General features: G+C 40.8%; 1 protein-coding gene across 2 annotated transcripts in view; it reads left to right on the forward strand.

The window, feature by feature from the left end:
- LOC105031624 (nuclear factor of activated T-cells, cytoplasmic 1) overlaps positions 1–24,624 on the forward strand; it is a 130,797-nt gene extending 106,173 nt beyond the window's left edge. For both annotated transcript variants that reach the window (XM_029122952.2, XM_029122953.2), the window contains one exon: positions 22,760–24,624. In XM_029122952.2, coding sequence (XP_028978785.2) covers positions 22,760–22,815 — 56 coding nt within the window. In that variant the 3' untranslated portion in view covers positions 22,816–24,624. The remainder of the gene's footprint in view (positions 1–22,759) is intronic.
- Positions 24,625–25,064: the final 440 nt, after the last annotated feature.

A 25,064-nucleotide genomic window follows, 5' to 3' on the forward strand; every position in this document is an offset into this window, starting at 1 on the left:
CTCAGTACATTTCTATAACACTAGTTCCGCAACAACGTCTGCAGGCATGAACAGGCCTTGTCTGCAGGTGTTCGCAGATGTAGATGCTTGCCAACATACTTGGACGTAAAACTAACGCAAAGGGCAGTGATGTATGTATTAGGCCAGAATCAAAAAAGAAGAAGAAACTGAAACAGCTAAAAGCTGTAAACAAAGAGACATATCGCTGCACACTATGAAATGTAACAATGTGTAGTCAGTTAGTCACAGAGTCAGTCACTTAATCAGAGACATTCACTCTTCTTGGCTATGCTTACGCAGTCAGTTAATAATGCGTTCTATAGGCCAGCTGCTTAGAAATTGTTTTTAGTTGTTACTATAAACTACTTGAAAAAGGCCAGGATTACATTTTACATTTAAATTATTTGGAAAGACTTACATTAGTGAGTGCATTATAACAAAAATTCTAATGCTGGCCCCATGTGCTCAAACTCAGAACCCTTGGCGTTGCAAGGACCATGCTCTACCGATTGAGCTACATGTGATCATTAACAATTAACACCCTCTGGTCCTGATTCTCCCAGTGCTCAGCCAACTAGAACAGGGATTAATAATTACGTCATAGAACTCTGGTAGGTCTGTGGTTGAAATATTGTACTTTGAAGACCCTGAATGAGGCCATCCCTTTTCAAAGCCCACTGATAAAATAAACATCTTTCCTTGTCTCCTCCTTTCAGTCCTCCTAGACTGCAGACTGCAAGCTGGGGATTTTTAGAAGCACACTTTTATGATCTCACTGTTCTGGTACTCCAGTGTTCACCACCACTAAAGGTTCTCTGCTGCTGATTTGAAATAAATGGGATAAATTATCTTCCCCAGGGTTAGCTAGAGAACAGCACTGCCTCGCTTTATATCAATCACGGGGACGATACCGTTCTTCAGAGCTGGAGATGGGAGAGTTGCTAACCAGCAGCTATGAAAGTAGAACTCTTTGATGGGATGGGAATTGTACCAAACCAAACCCGGCCTCTTCCCCCGACTGAGCTGAACTGAGCCCAACTGTCTGGCTGGCTTGGGCAGGGGCTTCCTGATGGATTGTATTGTATTCTGGAGCTACTTCTTAACATTTCCAATATCCTAGTCTGGGTAAATACCACACTGCCTGATCTGTCTCTCTGTGTCTGTCTGCCTTGGGGATTTCAACACCAGAGTTCATACTGTAATATGAGATCCTCCACTCCAACAATCAGGTCCACATTTATCAGGGATTGTATTTCGTGTGAACATTGGTGGGTTTGGACTAGGAGTTGTATAGTCCAAGTGATGTGGACAGGATGTGCTTCTGAGGAGAAGGGCTCCAATTACATTCAAAAAACAAATTTTTCTGTTTTGTGCATACTAAGCAGTCCAGTCTAGAGTGGTTTCTCAATTAATTTAATGTTTTTGGCACTGTTGCATTTGAATTTTAAAGCTCACTTATAGACAAATTTAGTCTTTTATTTTTGGTATGTACACAAGTTTGCAATGGACTAACTTATTGTCATTTAATTTCAGTAATGGTAAATTTGCATTCTCATCAGATTTTAGTCATTTAATTGGTATAAAAGGGTGCGATACAGTAGTTCAGAGTTTGTGTGAATACCCTACTGGAAAGCCCATACATTCAGAATCAGAATGTGTTTTATTGCCAAATAAGTTTCACAGCAAACAAGGAAGGTGTTCTGGCCAGTTGGTGCAACAGTTTCTACAAAATAAATATATATACTCAGCAAAAAAAGAAACGTCCCTTTTTCAGGACTGTGTATTTCAACAATCCAAATAACTTTACAGATCTTCATTGTAAAGGGTTTAAACAATGTTTTCCATGCATGTTCAATTAACCATACTCAATTAATTAACATGCACCTGTGGAATGGTCGTTAAGACATTAACAGCTTACAGAGAGTAGGCATTTAAGTTCACAGTTCCAAAAATGCAGGACACTAAAGAGACTTGTCTACCGACTGTGAAAAACACCCAAAGAAAGATGCCCAGGGTCCCTGCTCATCTGCGTAAACGTGCATTAGGCATGCTGCAGGGAGGCATGAGGACTGCTGATGTGGCCGCACTGTGAAACGCCTAAGACAGCGCTAGAGGGAGACAGGAAGGACAGCTGATCATCCTCGCAGTGGAAGACCACGTGTAACAACACCTGCACAGATTCGGTATATCCGAATATCACACCTGAGTGACAGGTACAGGATGGCCACAACAACTGCCCGAGTCACACCAGGAACACACAATCCTTCCATCGGTGCTCAGATTGTCCGCAATAGGCTGAGAGAGGCTGGACTGAGGGCTTGTAGGCCTGTTGTATGGCAGGTCCTTACCAGACATCACAAGCAACAACGCTGCATACTTTTGATTTTGAGCCTCCCTTCATTCAGGGACACATTTCTGTTAGTCACATGTCTGTGAAACATTTTTAGTTTATGTCTTATGGTGTTGACTCTTTTAGTGTTAATACAAATATTTACACACATTAAGTTTACTGAAAGTAAAAACAGTTGAAAGTCAGAGGGCGTTTCTTTTTTTGCTGAGTATATATAATATACATATAATATATAAAAACAAATAAGAACAGTGGACTGAGCATAAAAACAGTATCACTGATTTTCAGCGTGAAAAGGATACATTAAATACAATTCTAAATCACTTTCCTCATGGAAACTTTGTCTAGATTAGTCTGGCCCTGAGCCTGGGCTATACGTCTATCCCTCCAGAGGCTTTGTGCAATGGAGGGAGGCTACATGGCTACAAACGCTGCAGTGGTCTGGATCCTGCATGAAACCATGACCTCCTCCCACTGTGGTCCTGAGGAATTGGAAGAGTAGAGGACCAGGTCACTGTACTGTTCCTGTGAATTCAAGGCCGAAAGGCAGTAATAGTAGAGATGGATACCAAAGAAGGAGGTGGAGCGGGCAGGGTTCAACATTAACGATGGCCTGACAACAGGCCAGTTGTCCCCTGTCCTCAGCAGTCCAATCCCTGTACCTTTTGCAGAATATCAGTCTGTCCTTGATGTTTTTCCTGGAGAGAAGTAACTTATTTTCTGCCCCTCATGACAGCAGGCCATCCTCCTGCCTGCTGCCACACTGTGCGTGCAGATTCACTCAATCCTGCCTGCTGCCATTCCTGAGCAAGCTCTACGATTAGCAGCTGAATCAACTTTAGGAGACGGTCCTGGCGCTTGCTGGACTTTCTTGGGTGACCTGAAGCCTTCTTCACAACAATTGAACCTCTCTCCTTAAAGTTCTTGATGAACTGATGAATGGTTGATTTAGGTGCAATCTTACTAGCAGCAATATCCTTGCCTCTGAAGCCCTTTTTGTGCAAAGCAATGATGACGGCATGTTTCTTTGCAGGTAATCATGGTTAACAGAGGAAGAACAATGATTTCAAGCATCACCATCCTTTTAAAGCTTCCAGTCTGTTATTCTAAATCAATCAGCATGACAGAGTGATCTCCAGCCTTGTCCTCGTCAACATTCTCACCTGTGTTAATGAGGGTATCACTGACATGATGTCAGATGGTCCCTTTGTGGCAGGGCTGAAATGCAGTGGAAAAGTATTTTGGGGATTAAGTTAATTTTCATGGCAAAGAGGGACTTTGCAATTAATTGCAATTCATCTGATCACTCTTCATAACATTCTGGAGTATATGCAAATTACCGTCATAAGAACTGCAGCAGCAGACTTTGTGAAAATATATTTGTGTTAATCTCAAAACTTTTGACCACAACTGTATATACTAATACATATTACAAAGGTTCAAACTGTAATTTCTACCTAGGCCATAGTACATTTTTGACAAAAGTGGTATATCTTCAAGAGATATACCACTTTTCAAATGTAGTTTATTCCGCCCACAAGATTTTAAGGCTGTTAAACAATTAATCAAGTTTATAGTTTGCATACGGCCAAACTAGTTTTAAATTGTTCACAGATATAACGCTCTATTTCACTCACTCTTCCTCCATTTTCATCTCTCAAGATGCAATGTTGTGTGCATGGAAACATTTTGTACAGTGAGTCAATTCCTTACTCTCTCGCTCTTCTTTTCCTATATTTAAATGTTTAACAGCCATTCAGGCAATTTGCATCAATACCTGGTTGGAACTGTATTATCATTGGCATAGTGCATGAGGACCTGCTGAACTACCCAGCCTCACTAGAGGCTGAATAACAGTAACACAGCAGGAGACCCAGCCCACTGGCCAAAAACATCTTGCGGCTTGTGGCACACCCCAGATATATAACGATAGTGTGGGTAACGTGTGAGTGTGCAGGCACTGGGAAGGGCAGTATTTCTGTATTTGAGAGTATTTTGTCATTTGTATATAACTGGCCTGATCTACAATCAAAATGATTTTATAACAAGATACTTTAGAGGGCTGTATTTTCTAAAATACTTTTCTAGGTGTGGTCTTTTTTGGGGGTAAAGCTCATAAGAATGATAATACCCAGAATTTATTGCACATGCTGATTTTTTAAATGTAACATAAGTCACATAAGAACATTTGAGTTTAGCAGATGCTCTTTCCCAGAGCTAATTATTGTAATGAGTGCATATTTATCTATACTTTTTTATGTATCTATACAAACCTGCAAGCCACGCAAGTGTTCTGATCGCCACCATATACCAACTAAGCTACCCATTTTAGGAGCTGATTTACAGTCAGTACAGTCAATTAAAGTAAATAAACAACAACAGATAAAAGTTACATTTTATAAAAGTACTTGCATCTTATTACATATGATTCATTTAACTAGATACAAAATTATGCAAAAGTACATTGTATTTAAGTATGTAATTTTACTGTGTGTTTGTGTGTGTGTGTGTGTGTGTGTGTGTGCAGCCGGTCTCCGTTTCTTCTCAGGGCTACTTTTTAATTATTATTTATAGCCTCAAAAGCTTAGCTTGTTGGTGGTCTGTTTGTCTTATAGTACAACCATATTGTGTTGACAAAAACAATAATCTGCTGGTTTGTTGATGTTCCGGACCACTTAATGAGGCTAGCAGCACTATCCTGCTAATTGTTTAGAAGTTCCTCCTCATTTTGCCCTCGATTCCTGGAGGCTGAAATCAGGTTGCCACTCTCGGCTCTATCAGTCACCTACAGCTGTTCCTGGAAGCCTCCACAGGACAGGAAACGGGTTCAAGGATTTTCAATTCCAGTTTCTGCTTCCTGCCATGACTAACTGTAACTGTAACATTAGACATTAAGAAAATCTAATTAAGCCGTTAAGTACATAATATCCATAATCATTCATATAGAATTGTCACACTTGGTGCATACTGTTCCTTAGAAATGTAAAAAAATACTTTGAAAAGTGACCATAATCAATGAAAGAAATCCCTTGAAAAATATTATACATACATACATACACATATATACAGCTCCGGAAAAACTTTTTGAGTGTTAAAATTAAGAGACCACTGCAAATTGAATGCCTCTTTTCCTCACTCAAAACGTTTTTGAAAAGGAAAGAAAAATGTGCAGTGGTCTCGTAATTTGTTCTGGAGCTGTATATGTATATACAGTGGGGTGAACAAGAATTTGATACACTGCCAATTTTGCAGGTTTTCCTACTTACAAAGCTTGTAGAGGTCAGTCATTTTTCATCATAGGTACACTTCAACTGTGAAAGACGGAATCTAAAGAAAATATCCAGAAAATCACATTGTACAATTTTTAAATGATTAATTTGCATTTTATTGCATGACATAACTATTTGATCACCTACCAACCAGTAAGAATTCCGTCTCTCACAGACCTTTTAGTTTTTCTTTAAGAAGCCCTTATGCTCTCCACTCATTACCTGTATTAACTGGACCTGTTTGAACTCGTTACCTGTATAAAAGACACCCTTCCACACACTCAATCAAACAGACTCCATCCTCTCCACAATGGCCAAGACCAGAGAGCTGTGTAAGGACATCAGGGATAAAATTGTAGACCTGCACAAGGCTGGCATGGGCTACAGGACAATAGGCAAGCAGCTTGGTGAGAAGGCAACAACTGTTGGCGCAATTATTAGAAAATGGAAGAAGTTCAAGATGACGGTCAAGCTCCCCAGTCTGGGGCTCCATTCAAGATCTCACCTCGTGGGGCATCAATGATCATGAGGAAGGTGAGGGCTCAGCCCAGAACTACATGGCAGGACCTGGTCAATGCCCTGAAGAGAGCTGGGACCACAGTCTCAAAGAAAACCATTAGTAACACAGTACGCCGTTTTGGATTAAAATCCTGCAGCGCACGCAAGGTCCCCCTCCTCAAGCCAGCGCATGTCCAGGCCCCATGAAGTTTGCCAATGACCATCTGGATGATCCAGAGGAGGAATGGGAGAAGGTAATGTGGTCTGATGAGACAAAAATAGAGCTTTCTGGTCTAAACTCCACTCGCCGTGTTTGGAGGTAGAAGAAGGATGAGTACAACCCCAAGAACACCATCCCAACCGTGAAGCATGGAGGTGGAAACATCATTCTTTGGGGATGCTTTTCTGCAAAGGGGACTGGACGACTGCACCGTATTGAGGGGAGGATGGATGGGGCCATGTATCGCGAGATCTTGGCCAACAACCTCCTTCCCTCAGTAAGAGCATTGAAGATGGGTCGTGGCTGGGTCTTCCAGCATGTCAACGACCGGAAACACACAGCCAGGGCAACTAAGGAGTGGCTTCGTAAGAAGCATCTCAAGGTCCTGGAGTGGCCTAGCCAGTCTCCAGACCTGAACCCAATAGAAAATCTTTGGAGGGAGCTGAAAGTCTGTATTGCCCAGCAACAGCGCCAAACCTGAAGGAACTGGAGAAGGTCTGCATGGAGGAGTGGGCCAAAATCCCTGCTGCAGTGTGTGCAAACCTGGTCAAGAACTACAGGAAACGTATGATCTCTGTAATTGCAAACAAAGGTTTCTGTACCAAATATTAAGTTCTGCTTTTCTGATGTATCAAATACTTATGTCATGCAATAAAATGCTAATTAATTAATAAAAAATCATACAATGTGATTTTCTGACTTTTTGTTTAGATTCCGTCATTCCGTCACACAGGGCGCAGATATGATTTTTTAACTGGGGGGGACCAAGCTGTCAGCTGTAATTTGGGCTTTAACTAGTGCTCAAGTAGTTACTTTGCGTAATTTGGGCTAATGATTTGAACTCAAAAGCTGTCTTTATCTACTGTGGCTGCCCTCCTGCAGATCCTCACTTGACTGACTTGGGCCTGCCTTACTGTCATCAGAAATTGCCTGCAGGCCAGGAGGACAACATTTTAAATCTTATAATTTCAGTTAACCCTCTATACCTTTATAGAATTTCAAAACAATGTGAAATACAACATATTCCTGAGAATTAATGTCTAAGAATAACTCAAAATTTTAAATGTAAGTGTTAATTACAAGTTTGTTGCAATTTATAGATTAGAAATATATTTCAAATGATGTATGACTTATTAAGAAATGTTTTTCATCATATTTAATTTCATTTAAGAATCTATATCCTCTGTTTCTCCGTACAATAAAAAAAAAACATGATTTCCTGCTATAAGTTTATGTAGGCCTTTATTTGTTGTTTGCATACACTTTGCACCACACAAATTTACTTGTTATAATTATTTTTATAGTGGCTTACACGACAGTGAACATACTTCAGTCAATTTATACAGTACAATGGGTTAAATGATAAGATTAAACATTATTTCCTGACGATGATAAATTGTATGATTTATCCAACCATTCTTTTTGTGTTCATTCATTATTTGCTTCTTTCCACTCACCTAAATGCATATTTATGGTCTCCACATTTTGCTGTGTTTGCTAAGTGCAAAAGCCTCCTTGCCATTATTGTCAGACTAGCTATTCCCCTTAACAAATCTAATCTGCCACATCTGGGAAAGTCAACAGGCATAGGATATTTACATTGTTTGGTTTTTGAAAAAACAAGGTGATTGTTTTTTGTCTCTTCATTGTCTTTATGTGGCATTTATACAGTCGATTCAGATCAGAAAATCACAGACTCAGCTCAGTCATAGATGGTATATGATCACTATGGTAACCGGTTACCGCTCCTACAGGCACGATTGAGGCACCTACCAGCTCGTCATAGGACCCCGGCGACGCGTCACTCAGGAGTCGTAGCACACATACAGAGAGAGTGAGTGTAAACACTGGTTAGTCCTCTGTTTTACCGATTTCTTTTGCCTTTCGTAGCGATAGTGAGGGCGGGGGACGGATCAGGTCTCTATGAATCTGAAAAAGTCCCTAGTGCCATCTGCGCGCCTGCCGTCACAGTTGAAGAGTACCTATGATAAAAATTCTACATGTTTTGTAAGTGGGAAAACCTGCAAAATCGGCTGTGTAACAAATACTTGTTCTCCCCACTGTACATTGTATATGTGTGTGTGTTAACCTCTGATATATATATCAGAGGTTCCCAAACTAGGGGTCGCATTGCCATATGGGGTCACCTGATATGGAAATGGGGTCGGGGGAAAAAGTTTTACAATTGACTCTCATAGCCTCAATGATATACATTTTCTTCACATGGTTGGGGTCACGAGAATTTTTAGATATCAAAATGGGGTCGGTGGCCCCATGATATATATATGTATATACAGCTCTGGATAAAATTAAGAGACCACTGCAAAATTATTGTTTCTCTGGTTTTACTATTCATAGGTATGTGTTTGAGTAAAATGAACAGTTTTGTTTTATTCTATAAACTACTCCCAAATTCCAAATAAAAATATTGTCATTTAGAGTATTTATTTGTAGAAAATTACAACTGGTCAAAATAACCAAAAAAATATGCATTGTTTTCAGACCTCAAATAATGCACAGAAAACAAATTCATATTCATTTTTCAGCCACAAAATAATAATGAGAAGAGTTATGAAGAGGTCAGATAGCAATATTTGTTGGAATTAACCAGCTTTTTTATTACAGCTTTCATGCATCCTGGCATGCTCTCCACCAGTCTGTCACATTGCTGTTGGTTGACTTTATGCCACTCCTGGCACAAAAATTCAAGTAGCTCGGCTTTGTTTGATGGCTTGTGACCATCCATCTTCCTCTTGATCAAATTCTAGAGGTTTTCAATGGGGTTCAGGTCTGAAGATTGGGCTGGCCATAACAGGGTCTTGATCTGGTGGTCCTCCATCCACACCTTGATTGACCTGGCTGTGTGGCATTTTTTCCTACTGGAAAAAACTGTTCTCAGAGTTGGGGAACATTGTCAGAGCAGAAGGAAGCAGGTGTTCTTCCAGGATAACCTCGGACTCGGCTTGATTCATGCGCCCTTCATAAAAACAAATCTGCCCGATTCCAGCATTGCTGAAGCGTCCCCAGATCATCATTGATCCTCCACCAAATGTCATTGTGGGTGCGAGACACTGTGGCTTGTAGGCCTCTCCAGGTTTCCGTCTAACCATTAGACGACCAGGTGTGACTTGTCAGAGAAGATGACCTTACTCCATTCCTCAACGGTCCAATCCTAATGGTCTTTTGCAAACTTCAGCCTGGCTCTTTGCTTCTCATAAATGAAGGGCTTTTTTCTAGCTTTTCACAACTTCAGCCCTGCCCCTAGGAGCTTGTTTCGATCCGTCCTCGCCGTGCACTTCACCCCAGCTGCTGTTTACTATTCTTTTTGTAGGTCACTTGATGTCATCCTACTGTTGTTGAGTGATATTAAAATTAGTTGACGGCCAGTCTGTAGATTTGTTGTCCCCAATGTCTGTTGCTTGACCTTGTTCTTATGAACCGCTGTCTTTGACATTTTTAGGATGGAAGCCACCGGACTCTCACTGCATCCCTCTGCCAGTAAAGCCAGAATTTAACCCTTCTTTTCCTCACTCAAAACTTTTCTTTTCAACTCTTTTGTCATGCTGAATAGTATTTTTTTTATTCAAATTACCTTTGAGGTACTACTTGCAATGTTTTTGCCATCCAGCTGGTCCTATTGCAAGAGGATAATGATGACAACATGTCAACAGCAGTGGTTTTTATACTTTTCCTCGTTAAATTAGATTTGGTTCAGGTATTCACCTAATCGGTACCTCATTAAGTAAAATGAGGTGTGCCTGTGTTGGAATTTAACAGACACTTGAATGGAATGGCTGCCATACATGTAGAGATGCTGATTAAGGGAAAAATTAGGAGTGGTCTCTGAATGGAGGTGGAGCTATATATATGTTATATAAAAATGTTATACAACAATGTATAAATTGTTGTTTCGGATTGTAAATGATGTGACTGGTTTTTGTATCACTAGCCATGCTGAGTCATTGTTTTTTCCATATTCCTTCAGAAGCAGTCCATGCCATTGACACAAGAAATTTGCATCTGGTGTGTTTGTTTTGAACAACTAAAAATCTCTATTGACATATTTTGTGTTAAACATTGTAAAAATCACAAGATCCACATGCTTCAGCTGTTGCCTTGTTATGGTTATGGAAGTTTATTTTTAGTGATTTGTTGAGGGCAGGGTGACTGAATCACTGCAAAACATACACAGATACACAATTAGAATTGTTCAATTAGATCCCTAACATGGAATGTGGCAACACAATAAAATGTTGTCCATGGCAACAGCAGCAAGCAGAATGATTGAGAAATGTATCTTGCTACAGCAGTGTTGGATCTACAGAACCAGAGTTAAATGTAACACACTGAGTAAATAATCCAGCGGATTTGGTGTTGGGCATGTATCTGTAGATTTTTGTTTGATTACAAGGAATTTAGTTGTTTCCTAGAGGGCTGCTAGGTTCACGTCCTCAAGATATTATCTTACTATTTCCTCCTTTATATACAGCTCCAGAGAAAATTAAGAGACCACTGCACCCTTTTCTTTCCTTTCCAAAAAAGTCGAAAAGGAGGGTTTTGAGCGAGGAACAGAAGGGTTAAAATTAAGAGACCACTCAAAACTTTCCTTTTCAACTTTTTTAGAAAGGAAAGAAAAAGGTACAGTGGTGTCTTAATATTTTCCGGAGCTCTATAAACAAAGCAGAAGATAATGTTTGTGAGGTTCTGTTAGGTTCCTTTTCGTTTTTTTGCTTCTGTTTTCGAACATAGACAGTTTTGTTTTGTTTTTGTCTTTTGTGTTTGAAAATAGCTTGTCCTGTATTATGGTTTGCACCTGTGTCTTTTTTAGCACCCTATTTATTCAGTTGGTTTTGTTAGGGTCGTCATGAGGTATTGTTTGTGTGCTACAACTCTACTAAGCCTTTTCTCTGTGAATCCCTTTTGTTGACCATCTGTTTACCGAGTTTTAGAGCCAGTCCCTTGCCCTACCATCGATCTCTAGTCTTGTCTTTGCCTGTACCATTGCCTGATCTGCCATTCTGTAACCGACCCTGCCTGTTTTCCTGACCATGATTTCTGCCTGCTCCTTTAAATTAAACCTGCGCGCTCCGTGCTTGGAACCAGACCACCTGCCTGTGTCGTGTTCTTACAGAATTCCTCACCCAAACCTCAGAAGAATCCAGCGGAGCTGCAAGCATGCCTCACAGAACAGGAGGAAAGGATTGAGGAGCTTTGCCACGCCAGTCACTCCCTGTTCCTTCTCCTTCAGGTACTCTAGCGCCTTCCCCTAATCCACCCTTCATTTCCATGCCCAACAAGTATGATGGTGCTCCAGGGAAGTGTAATGGGTTCCTGATGCAATGTTCCCTGTAAATTGACCACCACCCCAGCCAATTCTGAAGTAAAAGAGTCAAAGTGGATTTTATGCTGTCCCTACACACGGGCAAGGCCTTTGATTGGGCCACAACCCTATGGACAGTGGGTTCCCCGGAATTAACCTCTGAATCAAAGTTCCGTGCACATTTCAAGGAGGTGTTTGACAACCCGCATCCGGCTGGAGTACTGGGTACCAGGTGTGCGAGCTGAGGCAAATTACACCCCAGCTGTGCGAGCTGAGGCAAATTACGCACTTGAATTTTGCACCCTCACAGCTGGTAGCGGATTGAGTGAGGCCGCCCTGCTTACCATCTTGTCTCTCCAGAGACCTCCAAGCAGAGCTGGCTTGCCTACAGGAATACATCAATGTGTCCACCTCCCTTGACCACCTGTTGGCCGACCACAGACGACCACCTGTTGGCCAGACCCAGGGGGCAGCTTACACCCAGTCCACCAGTTTCCCCAGTGACTGAACTGGAACCTATGCAACTGGGCCGTTATCCCCTCTCCAGGAGCGGCTTTGCCTATATTGTGTAGACAATCGCCATCTGCTGATCTGCTGCCCCATTCGACCTCCCCGGTGAGACAACTCTCGCCAACCACCCGGTGCCCAGGTAGGTGGAGTCCTAGCGTTTACTATTACTCAGAGGCAATTTTATGTGCCAGCCCAGCTTTCTGTCAACAACGTCTCAGTAAATATAAAGGGCCATTGTGTGTCCTTCTTTAAGAATTAACTCCTTAGACTGCCAGCCCCTGGGTACCGGATACGTGACGCACCTGACGGGCAAGATCTTCTTCCAAATCGGCTAAGTTAACACTAAAACTATACAGCTTTTGGTACTGTCCTCGACTTGTGATCCTTTGGTCCTTGGCCACCCTTGGCTTCACCTCCATGACCCCATGATCTCCTGGAGAAAAGGAGATCTCCTCTCTTGGAGCCCCACCTGTTCAACCCATTGCATAACTCTGCCCTGCAAAACCACCTCTGCGAAGAGAGCCTCGTCTGTACACCTATCCCAGTTCCATCTGTGTACGATGAGTTTTACTTATTGTTCAGTAAGGAGAAGGCGGCCTCTACAACCACATCGCTCCTGGGATTGTGCCATCAATCTGCGCTATTAATCATCCCTTCCCAAAGGAAGAACATAACCCCCCCCCCCCCCCCGTCGCTGCCGGGAACCATGGCCATGACCTATATCGATGAGGCTCTTCAACAGGGGTCCATCCGCACATCCACCTCCCCATCGCCATCCAGTTTCTTTTTTGTGGGCAAGAAGGATGGATGCCTACGCCCCTGCATAGACTATCGAGCCCTCAATGATATCACTGTTAAACATTGGTACCCATTGCCTCTCATCCCTTCTGGGTTAGAACAAGTACGCCGGGCCACCATCTACACTAAACTTGACCTGCACAGTGCATATAACTTGGTCTGCATTTGGGAAGGCGACGAATGGAAGATGGTCTTCATCTTGAATGAGATATTCCGGGACATGATCGACATTGATTAAATATTCCTCTATTCTCATTCTCTGAGCATATCACCCATGTCAAATGGGTTCTGTGCCGCCTACAGGAACACCAGCTGTTTGTTAAGGCAAGCACCTTCCATGTCACCACATTTAACTTATTGTGTTCCATGCTGACACCCGGAGGGTGTGCGTCACTGGCCACAACCCAAAACTGTCAAGGAACTCCAAAGATTTGTCGGGTTCGCCAACAATTACCAGCGGTTTGTCTGCGGTTTCAGTTCCACGGCTGCTCCCCTCACTGCCCTCACAAGCCAGATGTCTAGAATGCCCTCGCCGCTTTTGACACCCTAAAGCACTTTTTCACATTTGCACCTGTCCTCCATCAATCAAACCCCTCTCAACCATTTGCCGTGGAAGTCAACGCCTCTGAAGTAGGTGTGGGGGCAGTGCTATCCCAACGGTCTGGAACACCACCTAAGCTACACCCCTGTGCATTATTTTCAAAGAAACTGTCCGCAGCTGAAAAGATCTACGATGTGGAGAATAGAGAGCCATTTGCTATGAAACTGGCATTGGAGGAGTGGCAATAGTGGCTGGAGGGGTTCCTTTGGGGATCTCTAGTCTTTTCATTGCCTGTACCGTTGCCTGATCTGCCATTCTGTAACCGACCCTGTCTGTTTTCCAAATTTTCTGCCTGCTCCTTTAAATTAAACCAGCGTGCTCTGCGCTTGGAACCACACCAAGAAAACCTGATCCAGAGCACATAGGACCTGTGTTGTGTTGTTTTCCTGTAAAATATAGACAATATAGACAACCTACCTCACAAATCGAACCCATTACATCTCCCTCAGTCACCAAAAATCTGAAATATCTACAGTCACGCAGGGGGTCCCCCAGGGCTCTGTTCTGGGTCCCTTACTCTTCATTATTTACATCCTCCCCCTTGGTCAGATCCTCCGCCACTTCAACCTTAATTTCCACTGCTACGCTGATGACACACAGATTTATCTCAGCACCAAGTCTCTCACCAACCCACCTCTGGCCCATATTGAATCATGTCTCTCTGAAATAAAAAAATGGATGCATCACAACTTCCTCAAACTCAACAGTGAAAAAACAGAACTTCTTCTCATTGGCACCAAATCCACCCTTAGTAAAACTGGCACATTCTCTCTCACCATTGACAACACTGTAGTTTCTCCTTCCCCCTGTGCTCGCAACCTTGGGGTCATCCTTGACTCCACCCTCTGTTTCGAGCAACACATTAAACATACTGTCAAATCATCTTTCTTTCATCTTCGTAACATTGCAAAACTCAAATCCTCCCTCCCCCCACCTGCAGCTGAAACTCTGATTCATGCATTCATCTCCTCCCGTCTTGACTATTGTAACTCCCTCTTGTCCGGCATCAACTCCTCATACCTCCATAAGCTCCAAATGGTTCAAAACTCTGCTGCGAGGCTTCTTACTCATTCAAAGTCCTGGCAGCACATCACCCCCATCCTCTGTGAGCTTCACTGGCTCCCTGTCAAACAGCGCATTGAATACAAAATACTCCTCCTGACTTACAAAGCCCTCCACAAACTTGCTCCCCCCTACCTCTCGGACCTTCTTCAACACTATCAACCTTCACGCTCACTCCGCTCTTGTACAGCAGGCCACCTCATCATCCCCAGATCCAAGCTACGGAGCTTTGGTGATAGGGCATTTTCCAGGGTTGCTCCCCGGCTCTGGAACTCACTGCCACAATCCATCCTTGACTCTGACTCTCTTAACACCTTCCGACTACGCCTTAAGCCATTTCTGTTTAAACAAGCCTTCCCATAGCCCCTTTGTTGTTGTATATTTTATTTCTCAGTGTTCTTTGTTTTGCTTGTTTTTGTAAAGCGTCTTTGGGTCATTGAAAAGCGCTATATAAATCCCATGTATTATTATTATTATTATTATTAATATAGTTATATTTTATTCAGATTCTTGTAAACTGCTGTCATGTAAATTGCTGTTTTAATCAACTTTAATGTTTTTGAACAAACACAAATAATATAGTTGATTAGGTTTATGTCGTAAACAAAAATATTTTAAAGAGGCATCAGAAGTTTTGCTTTGTAATATCAGAAATCTCCAAAATATGTCTCCTGTAATATTGACGTTATGTGGGTGTGTACAAAAGCACATCCGAAATGCAGAATTTCTTTTGACAAACAGAAGTTATTTTATAGAATTAATTTATAATTGATTAAATATATTTGTATTGACCTACACAAGATAATACCTACACAAGATAATACCCATAATGGTAAAGCAAAAATATTGTAGGAAAATGTTTGCCAATTTACTAAAAATAAATGGCTGGAAAAGCCAGCATTATCTTGGCTGTATGCTTTGAGTCATTGTAGTGCTAAGAGACCTCAACCTGATCCAGACTGTGCTTTCTTCAAATCCGTATTTTGCTCCATTCATCCTTCCCTTACTCCTGACCAATTTCTCAGTCCCTACAGAAGAAGCATCCCCTTAGCATGATGCTCCCACCATCATCCTTCATCGACATGTGCTGTAGAGATGGTTGTCCTTCTGGCCAGGTCTCCCATTTCTACAGAGAATCTCAACACTACTGAAATTCAACACTACTGTTGTTTGCTCCTTGGGGTTTAAGGCCGGGTGTTTCTGTAAAAGCACTTTGTGACAACTGCTGTTGTAAAAAGGGCTTTATAAAAAAATTGGATTGATTGGTTAGAGGGGCAATTGGGCTCTTTGTCCTGACCAAGATCCTTCTTGCCCAGTTACTTATTATGGCTAGACGGCAAGCCCTAGTAAGGGTTAAGTGGTTCTAAACTTCTTCCATTTCATGCTGTGTTTCTGGGAGCTCTCAATGGACTGCATAGCTTGGTTTTTGCTCTGAAATGGACTATGAAGTGTAGGACCTTATTCTAAAACATTTCCAATCAAATTAAATTGCCAGAGGTGGAATCAAGTTCTAGTAACATCTCAAGAATGATTGAAGTAAAAAGGGTGCATCTGTTCTCAATTTGGAGAAGCTATTTATGTACATGAGATGTTTCCTTTTTTTTGTTTAATTATTTTATGGCATTAGGTAATTGCCACAAATTTCTAAAATAATGTTTTTGTTTTGCATTAGGTTATTGAGTGTAGATTTCAAAAAAATATTTAGTCAATTAGAAATGTAGTGTTTTACAGAACGTGGAGAAAGTGAAAGGGTCTGAATATATCCTGAATGCTATTTTTACACCAGCAGTTGTCACCAAGTGCTTTTACAAAACACTCAGCCTTAAACCCCTAGGAGCAAACAACAATAGTGTTGAATTTCAGTGGTTAGGAAAAAGTCCCTAAGAAAGCAGACATTTTGGAAGAAAGAGAGGAACCAGGCTCAGAGGGGTGACCAGTCCTCTTCTGGCTGTGCCGGGAGAACATATTAAGGCTGAGTATTGCCAGCAGAGTTCAGCCCAATTGCATGATATGCTCAACAAAGAGACAACAAGCCAGTGACTCCGTCCCCGAATGGCACCGGAGGGAGGGCATCCGAGTGGCAATGAGAGTCCACCTGGCAAGATAGCAAGGGTGGACAGTATCAAGCCTTTCTGGTCAACTTCAGACCCCTGGGCCAGACTACACTTAATCATAGACCATGCTAAAGAGATGAGTCTTTAGTAGACACTTGAAAGTTTGCACTGAGTCTGCATTTCTAACCTTTATTGGCAAATCATTCTATAGTAGTGGAGCTTTATGAGAAAAGGCCCTGCATCTGGCTTGTTTAGAAATTCTAGGTACAATTAGACGGCCTGCATCTTGCGATCTAAGGTTGTGTGTAGGTATGGATGGCTGGGTCATTTCAGCAAGGTAAGTAGGCGCAAGTCCATGTATTGATTTATAGTATAATAATAAAACCTTTAAAATTAGCCCTAAGCCTAACAGGCAGCCAGTGTAAAAAGTCTAGTACTGGAGTAATGTGTTAAAAATGTTTAGTTCTAGTTGGGATTCTAGCAGCTGTGTGCAGCACTAATTGAAGTGTATTTATTGATTTATCACGGTAACCAGAAAGAAGAGCATTGCAGTAATCTAATCTAGAAGTAACAAAAGCATGGATTCGTTTTTCTGCATCAGTTGTTTATAGAAAGTTCCGAAGATGAAAATAAGCAACTCTGGAGATATATTTTATATGTTCATCAAATGAGTCAGGGTTGAGGGAAACGCTGAGGTTTCTTACAGTTTTTTTGGGATACGACCATGCAGCCGTCGAGGTTCACAGTGGGATCTGCCAACAAAGCTCTTTGTTTCTTGTGTCCTAAAACCCAAGAAACAAAGAAACATTTTTGTTTTTCTTGAGTTTAAAAGAAAGAAGTTCTCTGTCATCCACTTCCTAATATCTGAAACACATGCTTCCAAAGTAGCATATTTTGGGGCTTTTCTATGCTTCATCGAAATCTATAACTATGTCATCAGCATAACAGTGAACATTTACAGTGTGATTCTAGATTACATCACCCAGATGCCGCATATATAGTGAGAACAATAATAGGCCCAAAACCAAGCCTTGAGCAACACCAAAACATACCTTTCATTTGTCAGAGGATATGCCATCCACACATAAAAACTGATATATTTCAGAGAAATAAGATTTAAACCAGGCTAGAACATGTCCACGTTGCCCAATATGGGTTTCCAGTCTCCCTTCAAGAGAAGGGAGTGATCAATAGTGTCAAAAGCAGCACTAAGATCAAGAAGTAACAGGACGGATGGGGAACCTTTGTCTGAGGCCATTAGAAGGTAATTTGTTACCTTCACTGTTACGTGCCGCGAGTGGGCCCAAGCGCACGACACCAGACACAATCAGAGAAACAAAAAGGGTTTTAATGGTGGCTGGGATGGAAGGACTAAGGCCAGGCCAGAGGGGTTGGGGCTGGGCAGGTAGGTAGGGTGAGGCAGACAGGACAACGGGTAGCCAGAGCAGATGGCTAACAGGAGGGCAGGTGGAGGTGTTTGGAGGCTGGGTAAGGTGGATCTTGGTAATGGGAAATAAACAGTGTTAGTAGGAAGGAATAACTAAACTGGGTGCTCAAACTATGGTTTGGAGCGGCCGTGAACGTTACTACCTAGTAGTCAATAACAACGATATAGCGCCGTACGGACGGAAACCAGGGTATTTAAAGGCAGGCTGATGAGGGAATGAATAGCAGGTCCGGAGGATTGAGGGGCAGTGAGGGAAAGCCCCACATACACAGACAGACAGGAGAGAGAGAGCCTGACCTGGACTCTGAGGAGGTGGATGCGGAGGGCGTGACATTCACAAGTGCAGTCTCATTGCAATGATGGGGTTATTTGTCTTCAGGAAGGCATTCAGTTTTTGGGAAACACTTTTTTGAGAAGAATGGGATGTTCGATATTGGCCTCCTTTTTTCGCTCACCCCCATGTCACCTGCTCTCCCTGCCCTGTCGGCATCCTCATGTTCAGTCTTTACTCTGAACGCACCAGAGTGAACCTGAAATGAATACTATCAGTAAACAAGTGGTGTTTCTTGCCATCAAGTTCTGGAATGGATTACTAACCATTTCTGATCTGAATGGCAATGATTATTATATGAAGAAACATAGACTAATCTCTTGTAATACTGTGTAGTTTTGTCTTCTGACTGGCACTCATTTTCTCACTGCTCTCACTTTTCTGAGGTTGCCCAAAAAACTGACGAATGTCACTGTCTCCCTTCCTCTTACTCATATTGACAATCACTGTGAATGAAAGCTGACTGTAATCAATCTGCTTGCACTTTAATCAAACAAACATTAGTAATGCTATTTATCATAAGCAAGTACAGCTATACAGTATAATATACAAGTATGCAAAAAAGAAAAGCTACATAAATTACACATGCAGCGCACCATAAATGACTGACACTTTACTCAGACTTCACGTGGGCTTTATGACAAAAATAACATAATTAACGCTGAATACACCCATGAGCAAAATTGTTGGTCGCTGGGTGAATGTCTGGCTAATTAACTTTCTAGGTAAGTTAGCTGTGGTAGCTAACATTAGTGTTGGTTGATTGATTAGCACTCACAAATCGGGCTGTTTTCACCAAAAACATTTGTTTCCACATACAATTACTGACACTTTTCAGCAAAATATTAGTTATTTCCACAATTAGGCTACAGTTCCTGCACAAAATGACGTATTGACATTGTAGTTAAAACTATCACAATCGACAGTGATATAGTCTACGTAACACATTATTATTTTATTAATATTTTTAATATCAGTATATTCAGGGGGACATTTTGAGCATATTTTAATATTGGGGGGATATGTCCCCCCCAATGTATATTATAATTACGGCCTTGGTTTAATACGACTGGATCCAGATTAGACTTGTTTAGAAGAGGCTTAATTTCTGCAATTTTTAGTGAGTTTGGTACACATCTGGATGAAAGGGTGCAATTTATTAGGTTCAACATTGGTTGACCTAGCACCAGAAATAGCTCCTAATTTAGTGAACATGTCGAGCGATACAGGATCAAAAAATTCAAGTGTCGTCCTTGACACCAGGTCAGGGAGGTTCAGTACATTCTCAGGACAACTGGGGACTATAACTATTTATAGTTAGGAGGAGTCAGTTATTTGTTTTCTAATGGTGATGACTTTTCATCAAAGATGTTCATGTATTCATTACAACTAAAGTGAAGACCCATTTCACTTGTTGAGCATTGCTTTTTTGTTAACTTTGCAACTGTATCAAAGATATATTTTGGATTGTTTTTGTTCACCTCAATCAGGTTGGAGAAATAAGCTGATCGAGCAGGTGTGAGTGCTTTTGGGTATTATAGTGTACTGTCTATCCAGGCTAGTGTGAATACTTCCAACTTGGTGGAGCGCCATTTTCACGATATTCCAGGATTTTGGAAATTATTACAATATCTATTTCTCGTGACAGGACTAAATCTAAGGTATGATTGTGGCAGTGCGTTGGACCTAAGACATGTTGGACAAAATCCATTCAGTCAATTATGGCTTCAAAGGCTTTTTGAAGAGGGTCATTGGACTTTTCCATATTAACTTTGACATCGCCAAAAATTTGAATACTATCAGCAATACTATCAGCCTTACCAGCAATTCTTAGACAAGAATTCTGGAAACTCATTGAGGAACATTGTATATGGCCTGGTGGGGCTGTAAATAGTAGCTATGTAAAATGATATATCAGCCTGGTTAACTTTCATGAGTAAAACTAGCGATGTGTTTAAGAGTAAATTTATATTTAATGTCAAAAATATTAGCAACACCCCCTCCTTTTCGGGTTACACGGGGGATATGATCACTAGTATAGCCAGGAGAGGCTTCATTTAGGGCAATAAATTCACCAGGCTTCCTTAGGCCCACATGAAATTCAACACTACTGTTGTTTGCTCATTGGGGTTTAAGGCCGGTGTCTCTGTAAAGCACTTTGTGACAACTGTTGTTGTAAAAAGGGCTTTATAAATAAATTTGATTGATTGATTGATTCTTGGATTTGATACACCAATCCACAAGGAGTTTGGAGTCGGCTAGCTTTAATTTAAAAAAATTTCAGGTTTTTCTGCAAGGTTTCTGAAAAGGAATACCATTGATCTATGCATGAATACGGTTATCTCAATGATAAGATTTAAACAATTAAGATTTTTTTTATTTACTTCGCACAATGATTTAAATCTAATTAAAACGGGTACAATAACCCTACCAAAGCTTCCATCTTGTTCAGTGAGAGTACTCAAAAGTCTGTCTTGACAGATTGACAAATGTGCTCTCCCCATAAACCAGAGCTCTTATACTGTAGCACCTACTTTGTTAATATCTGAAAGATTTTGGCCTGGAAATTGTCTGCTCATGATATATTACACAGATAAAACTGTAGCACTGTAGTGAACTTATCCCATCTCCCAATACATTTTTTTTAATCCCTCATTACGACCGATCAAGGTGATTTAATGTACCTAAATATACATGTTGTAACTCCCCTGACAAGTAAAGATAGTTATGATATGTATATGAAGAGTAATTTTGCTCTTGCCAAGTTCCTTTTGAAGACTTTTGAAATATACTCTGGTCCTTGAAGACACGTTATAGGTCCAGCGTGTCTTTTGTTTCTATGATCCTTGCATGTGAGATTTCTCAGACTGTTTTCCTTCGACTTTATTAATAGCTGTCAATCAGTTGGCTATGTCTTGACAACTTTAAGTAATAAAAGAGCTTCCCTACAATCAAAATTAGACATGCTTGTCATTAAATCACTCACAGAACTGTCCTTGGTATGTTTGTCTAATGTGGTGATATAAAAAAGACTTCTTTCCTCCATGTAAACACCTTCAGGGTTCTCCTATGGGACCAGCCAAATACTGCTACAAATAAGGCACACCCATTCGTTCTTATTGTGGAAGGAAGGGTTGGAGAACACAGAGAGGAAGTGTCTGTGTCAGCGCTTGGTCACACGGGGAAGGGCTGCACCGCACCGCCTCAGTTGAGAAAAAAAAACAAAAAACAATTGTTTGGAAGGAATCTGATATTTCCAGGCTGCTTTTCCAGATCCAAGCTCCTGGCTGTGGTGGGAGTGTATTAATGCGGCGGGGCCATGTGTCAGAGGGAATTCCTCTGCAGACTCATGGGCTTGGCTTCCAGCGCCTGGCTCCAGGGGAGTTCCTCTCGCTCACTTCCTAAATGGCTGCACTCTGGTGGAGCTAAGGGACACATCCTGGATCTCTGGCTAGGTCTGAGTCCAGAAGGACCTGCTGCAGTGGCAGTTAGAGGCTCCTTCCCAAATAGCCCCCTATTCAAGTGCACTACTTTAGATTAGGGTCCTGGAATATTGGGCCCTTTTGTGTTCAGCCACCTGCTGTTAAAGTATGGAGTAGTAGTGTCAGGTCACTCAGCACTATCAAATGATAGATACCTAAAATCTAAATCCAATGAAATGAGGAATATATCAGACCTTTCAGCGGGATATTCCCCCCCAAGCTCTTCAATCAGGCATTAAAAAGGGCCTTGTACCGACTATGCTTTTCATCACAGGAAAATAATGTGTTGTTTTTATACACATTCATACTAAAGACTACACAGAAGAGGGATGTGGTCTGCGTGTAGTTACACTTTCTTGCCTCAGTCTCTTCTAAAACTGACACTCTGTAACAGATTAAGGTCCACCTGCTGAGCCTGCTGGTTCATGATGGGCTCCTCAATCGAGGTCCCTGACTTTACTATCTTTTCTTTATTGGAAGGACAAACACTGGTACTGTTTGTTTAGCTCCTGTTGGTCACTTCAGTGTTTGGTCACTTCCTTCTCATCAGCCAAAGAACACAGCTGATGAAAAGGGACATGAATCTTCAAGTATGAGAAGACTGAAAGAAGACTGGCAGTAGGCAGGAAAAGTGGTGAGATGTGTATTTGGAGAGGTCAAAAAGCTGCACTCTCTCCAAACCAAACAGTCTGTTTATCTGTGTTGACTCTTTGAAGAAATTACTATGTTTCGCACGTTAAGTGCTTTAAAGTTATTAGAGATTCTTTGATATCGATTGTGAGATATTGACCATTTTCTTTTTCTCTTTTCTCCACAGTTAATGAGATCATCAGGAACGACCTATCAAATATCTCTGTCCACACCAATACGTAAGCACGACTTTCATCATGGACACATGAGGGCTGAAGGTGAAAGGTTAAATACAATACCAATAATTTTCACTATTTCTGCGTGTTTGGATTACTGTGTGTAAGAATCCCAAAAACTAACCAAGGGGAACAAACTGAGATTCGGCATCCTGAAGATCACAATCCAATGTATACCTTTTAGTTGAAGGTATTTCAAAAGATTTGCCAGTGTACATAAATTGAATATAAAATGAAATACCGGCAAATTATGGAGCACTGCCACTCTGCCTGTACTCCAGAAAGTACGCTTTTCAGTGGACCAATGAGTGTTAGAAACTTTTGTCTTATATTGTAAATTGTTGAGTGCCTAAGTGTTTGTTTTTGTGTGGAGTGTTTCAGTATGCACATCTTATTTTACTGAAAGAAGTGCCTTTTACTGGAAATCTATAAGTGTACCAGGAAAGCTAACCAAATTTGCAGTAAACAAATTTGTCACGAATAATGACTATCAAGAACTTCCTAGCCAGTGGTAGCTTTACCAGCATGTCAAATTTGACTTAGGATCTGTTGTTTTGTATGTTTTTTTTACTTGAGTCTTCTGTTCAAGTAAGGACAGAGAAATGGCTTTGACATTTCAGTAAAGTCAGTTAAATATACATGCCTTGAGCGATCAGAGATCTCTCTCTGTTCAGTATACTTATGTTAAAGAAAAAAATGATGGGAGTACATTGGCAGATAGCCTTGTGGTTAGTTCTCCAGGCCAATAACAGAAAGATCCTAATACCAAAGGTGAAAATCCCTGGCGAATGGCACGTTATACTAACTGCTCAACTACCAGTGCCTTTGTCATTTTGGGAAAATGCAGTGTTGTCAGTTTTTGAGAGTAACACTATTGCTTATTGGCTAATACTTAATTTGCATATACATCGTATGGTTGCCACATGCTTACAGAAATGTATGACATTTGTCTAAAACAGTTGTTATGTTGCTATGTAGTTCTTGTATTGAGGATACTGAGGGAAATAATTATGCTTGAAATATATATTAATTATAAAAAATGCATGTAAAGTTGCTTTTCTCCAGGCATATTATGCTATGACTAAGTTTTTTTTTTGCATGTACAGTCAGTGGGAGAAGCTGGTAATATGTAAATTCCCAATAATGCTTTCATTGATATTAAAGGAAGTTATTATCTTACTTTGTTTATATGGTCAATTGAAACGATACCTATGCAATATGCAGGTATAGCATTTGTTTTTTAAAGAATGTATGCATTTAAGATTGTAATAGAAAAAGGCTTGTCTCTTCAGCACAACTGTCTCTAATCCAAAGACTAGGTAACAATGATGAAAAGCAATATATTATCAAGTATGTGATTCAAAACCTCCAATGTATGTATTTAGTCTTTTAACATATCCTCTATTTACTTAGTAGTTCTTTTTAGCCCAATATAATATACACTACGTATATACACTACAATACTTATATTCAGTTTGTAAAATGCAGTATAGCTAGACTGAATACATGAGATATCACCAAATGTTTTACTTTATTATTTTTTGTTGGCCTTACCAGCAATGATTGTATCTTTAGCTAGCACAAGTTTCCTTATTAGAATTGCATATATTTACTGTATTTGTATTTATGTATATTACATTTAAATTCATTAATTTTGATTGGCCGAATATGAAAAAGCCATAAAGCCATGTTAACTGGAAAAGTGACTATTATTTTGTTCCAATATGCAGATTAATTGTTCAAAGCCTTTTTTTAGGTTCCAAGTTTTGCTTCATGTACTGTACGTACTGTCAATAAATATCTCTTTCTAATTCTATAGCTGTCTTAGTTAGAATGATTATTTAATTATCTTTGTGCCACCCTTCATGCTGCATGGACAGTAGTGACCTACTGGGTCTCGGAGTGGTTATCTGTGTTAGTAAGCTACGATTAGTACAAGGTGATGTCTGTGTGTCCTATTATATCAGTCTATAACATACGTCCTTCTTCCTTGTTTTGTCCTGTTTACCATACCATACCATATTTACGCTCATTGGATCCAAACACAATATGATCACAATCAGATCATAAATGGGGCTTTAGAGACCAGCAATCAGTGTCATCCCTGTCAGTAATTTCAAACTGACCCCTCCCCATAAAAGAGGGACTGAGGATAAATATAATTTATATTTTTGATGGTTCTGTTGTACAACCCTATTTCCGGAAATGTTGTGATGCTGTGTAAAATGTAAAGAAAAATAGAATGCAATGATGTTC

Source organism: Esox lucius, chromosome 10 (assembly GCF_011004845.1).
Source record: "Esox lucius isolate fEsoLuc1 chromosome 10, fEsoLuc1.pri, whole genome shotgun sequence".
NCBI classification, from domain to species: domain Eukaryota; kingdom Metazoa; phylum Chordata; class Actinopteri; order Esociformes; family Esocidae; genus Esox; species Esox lucius.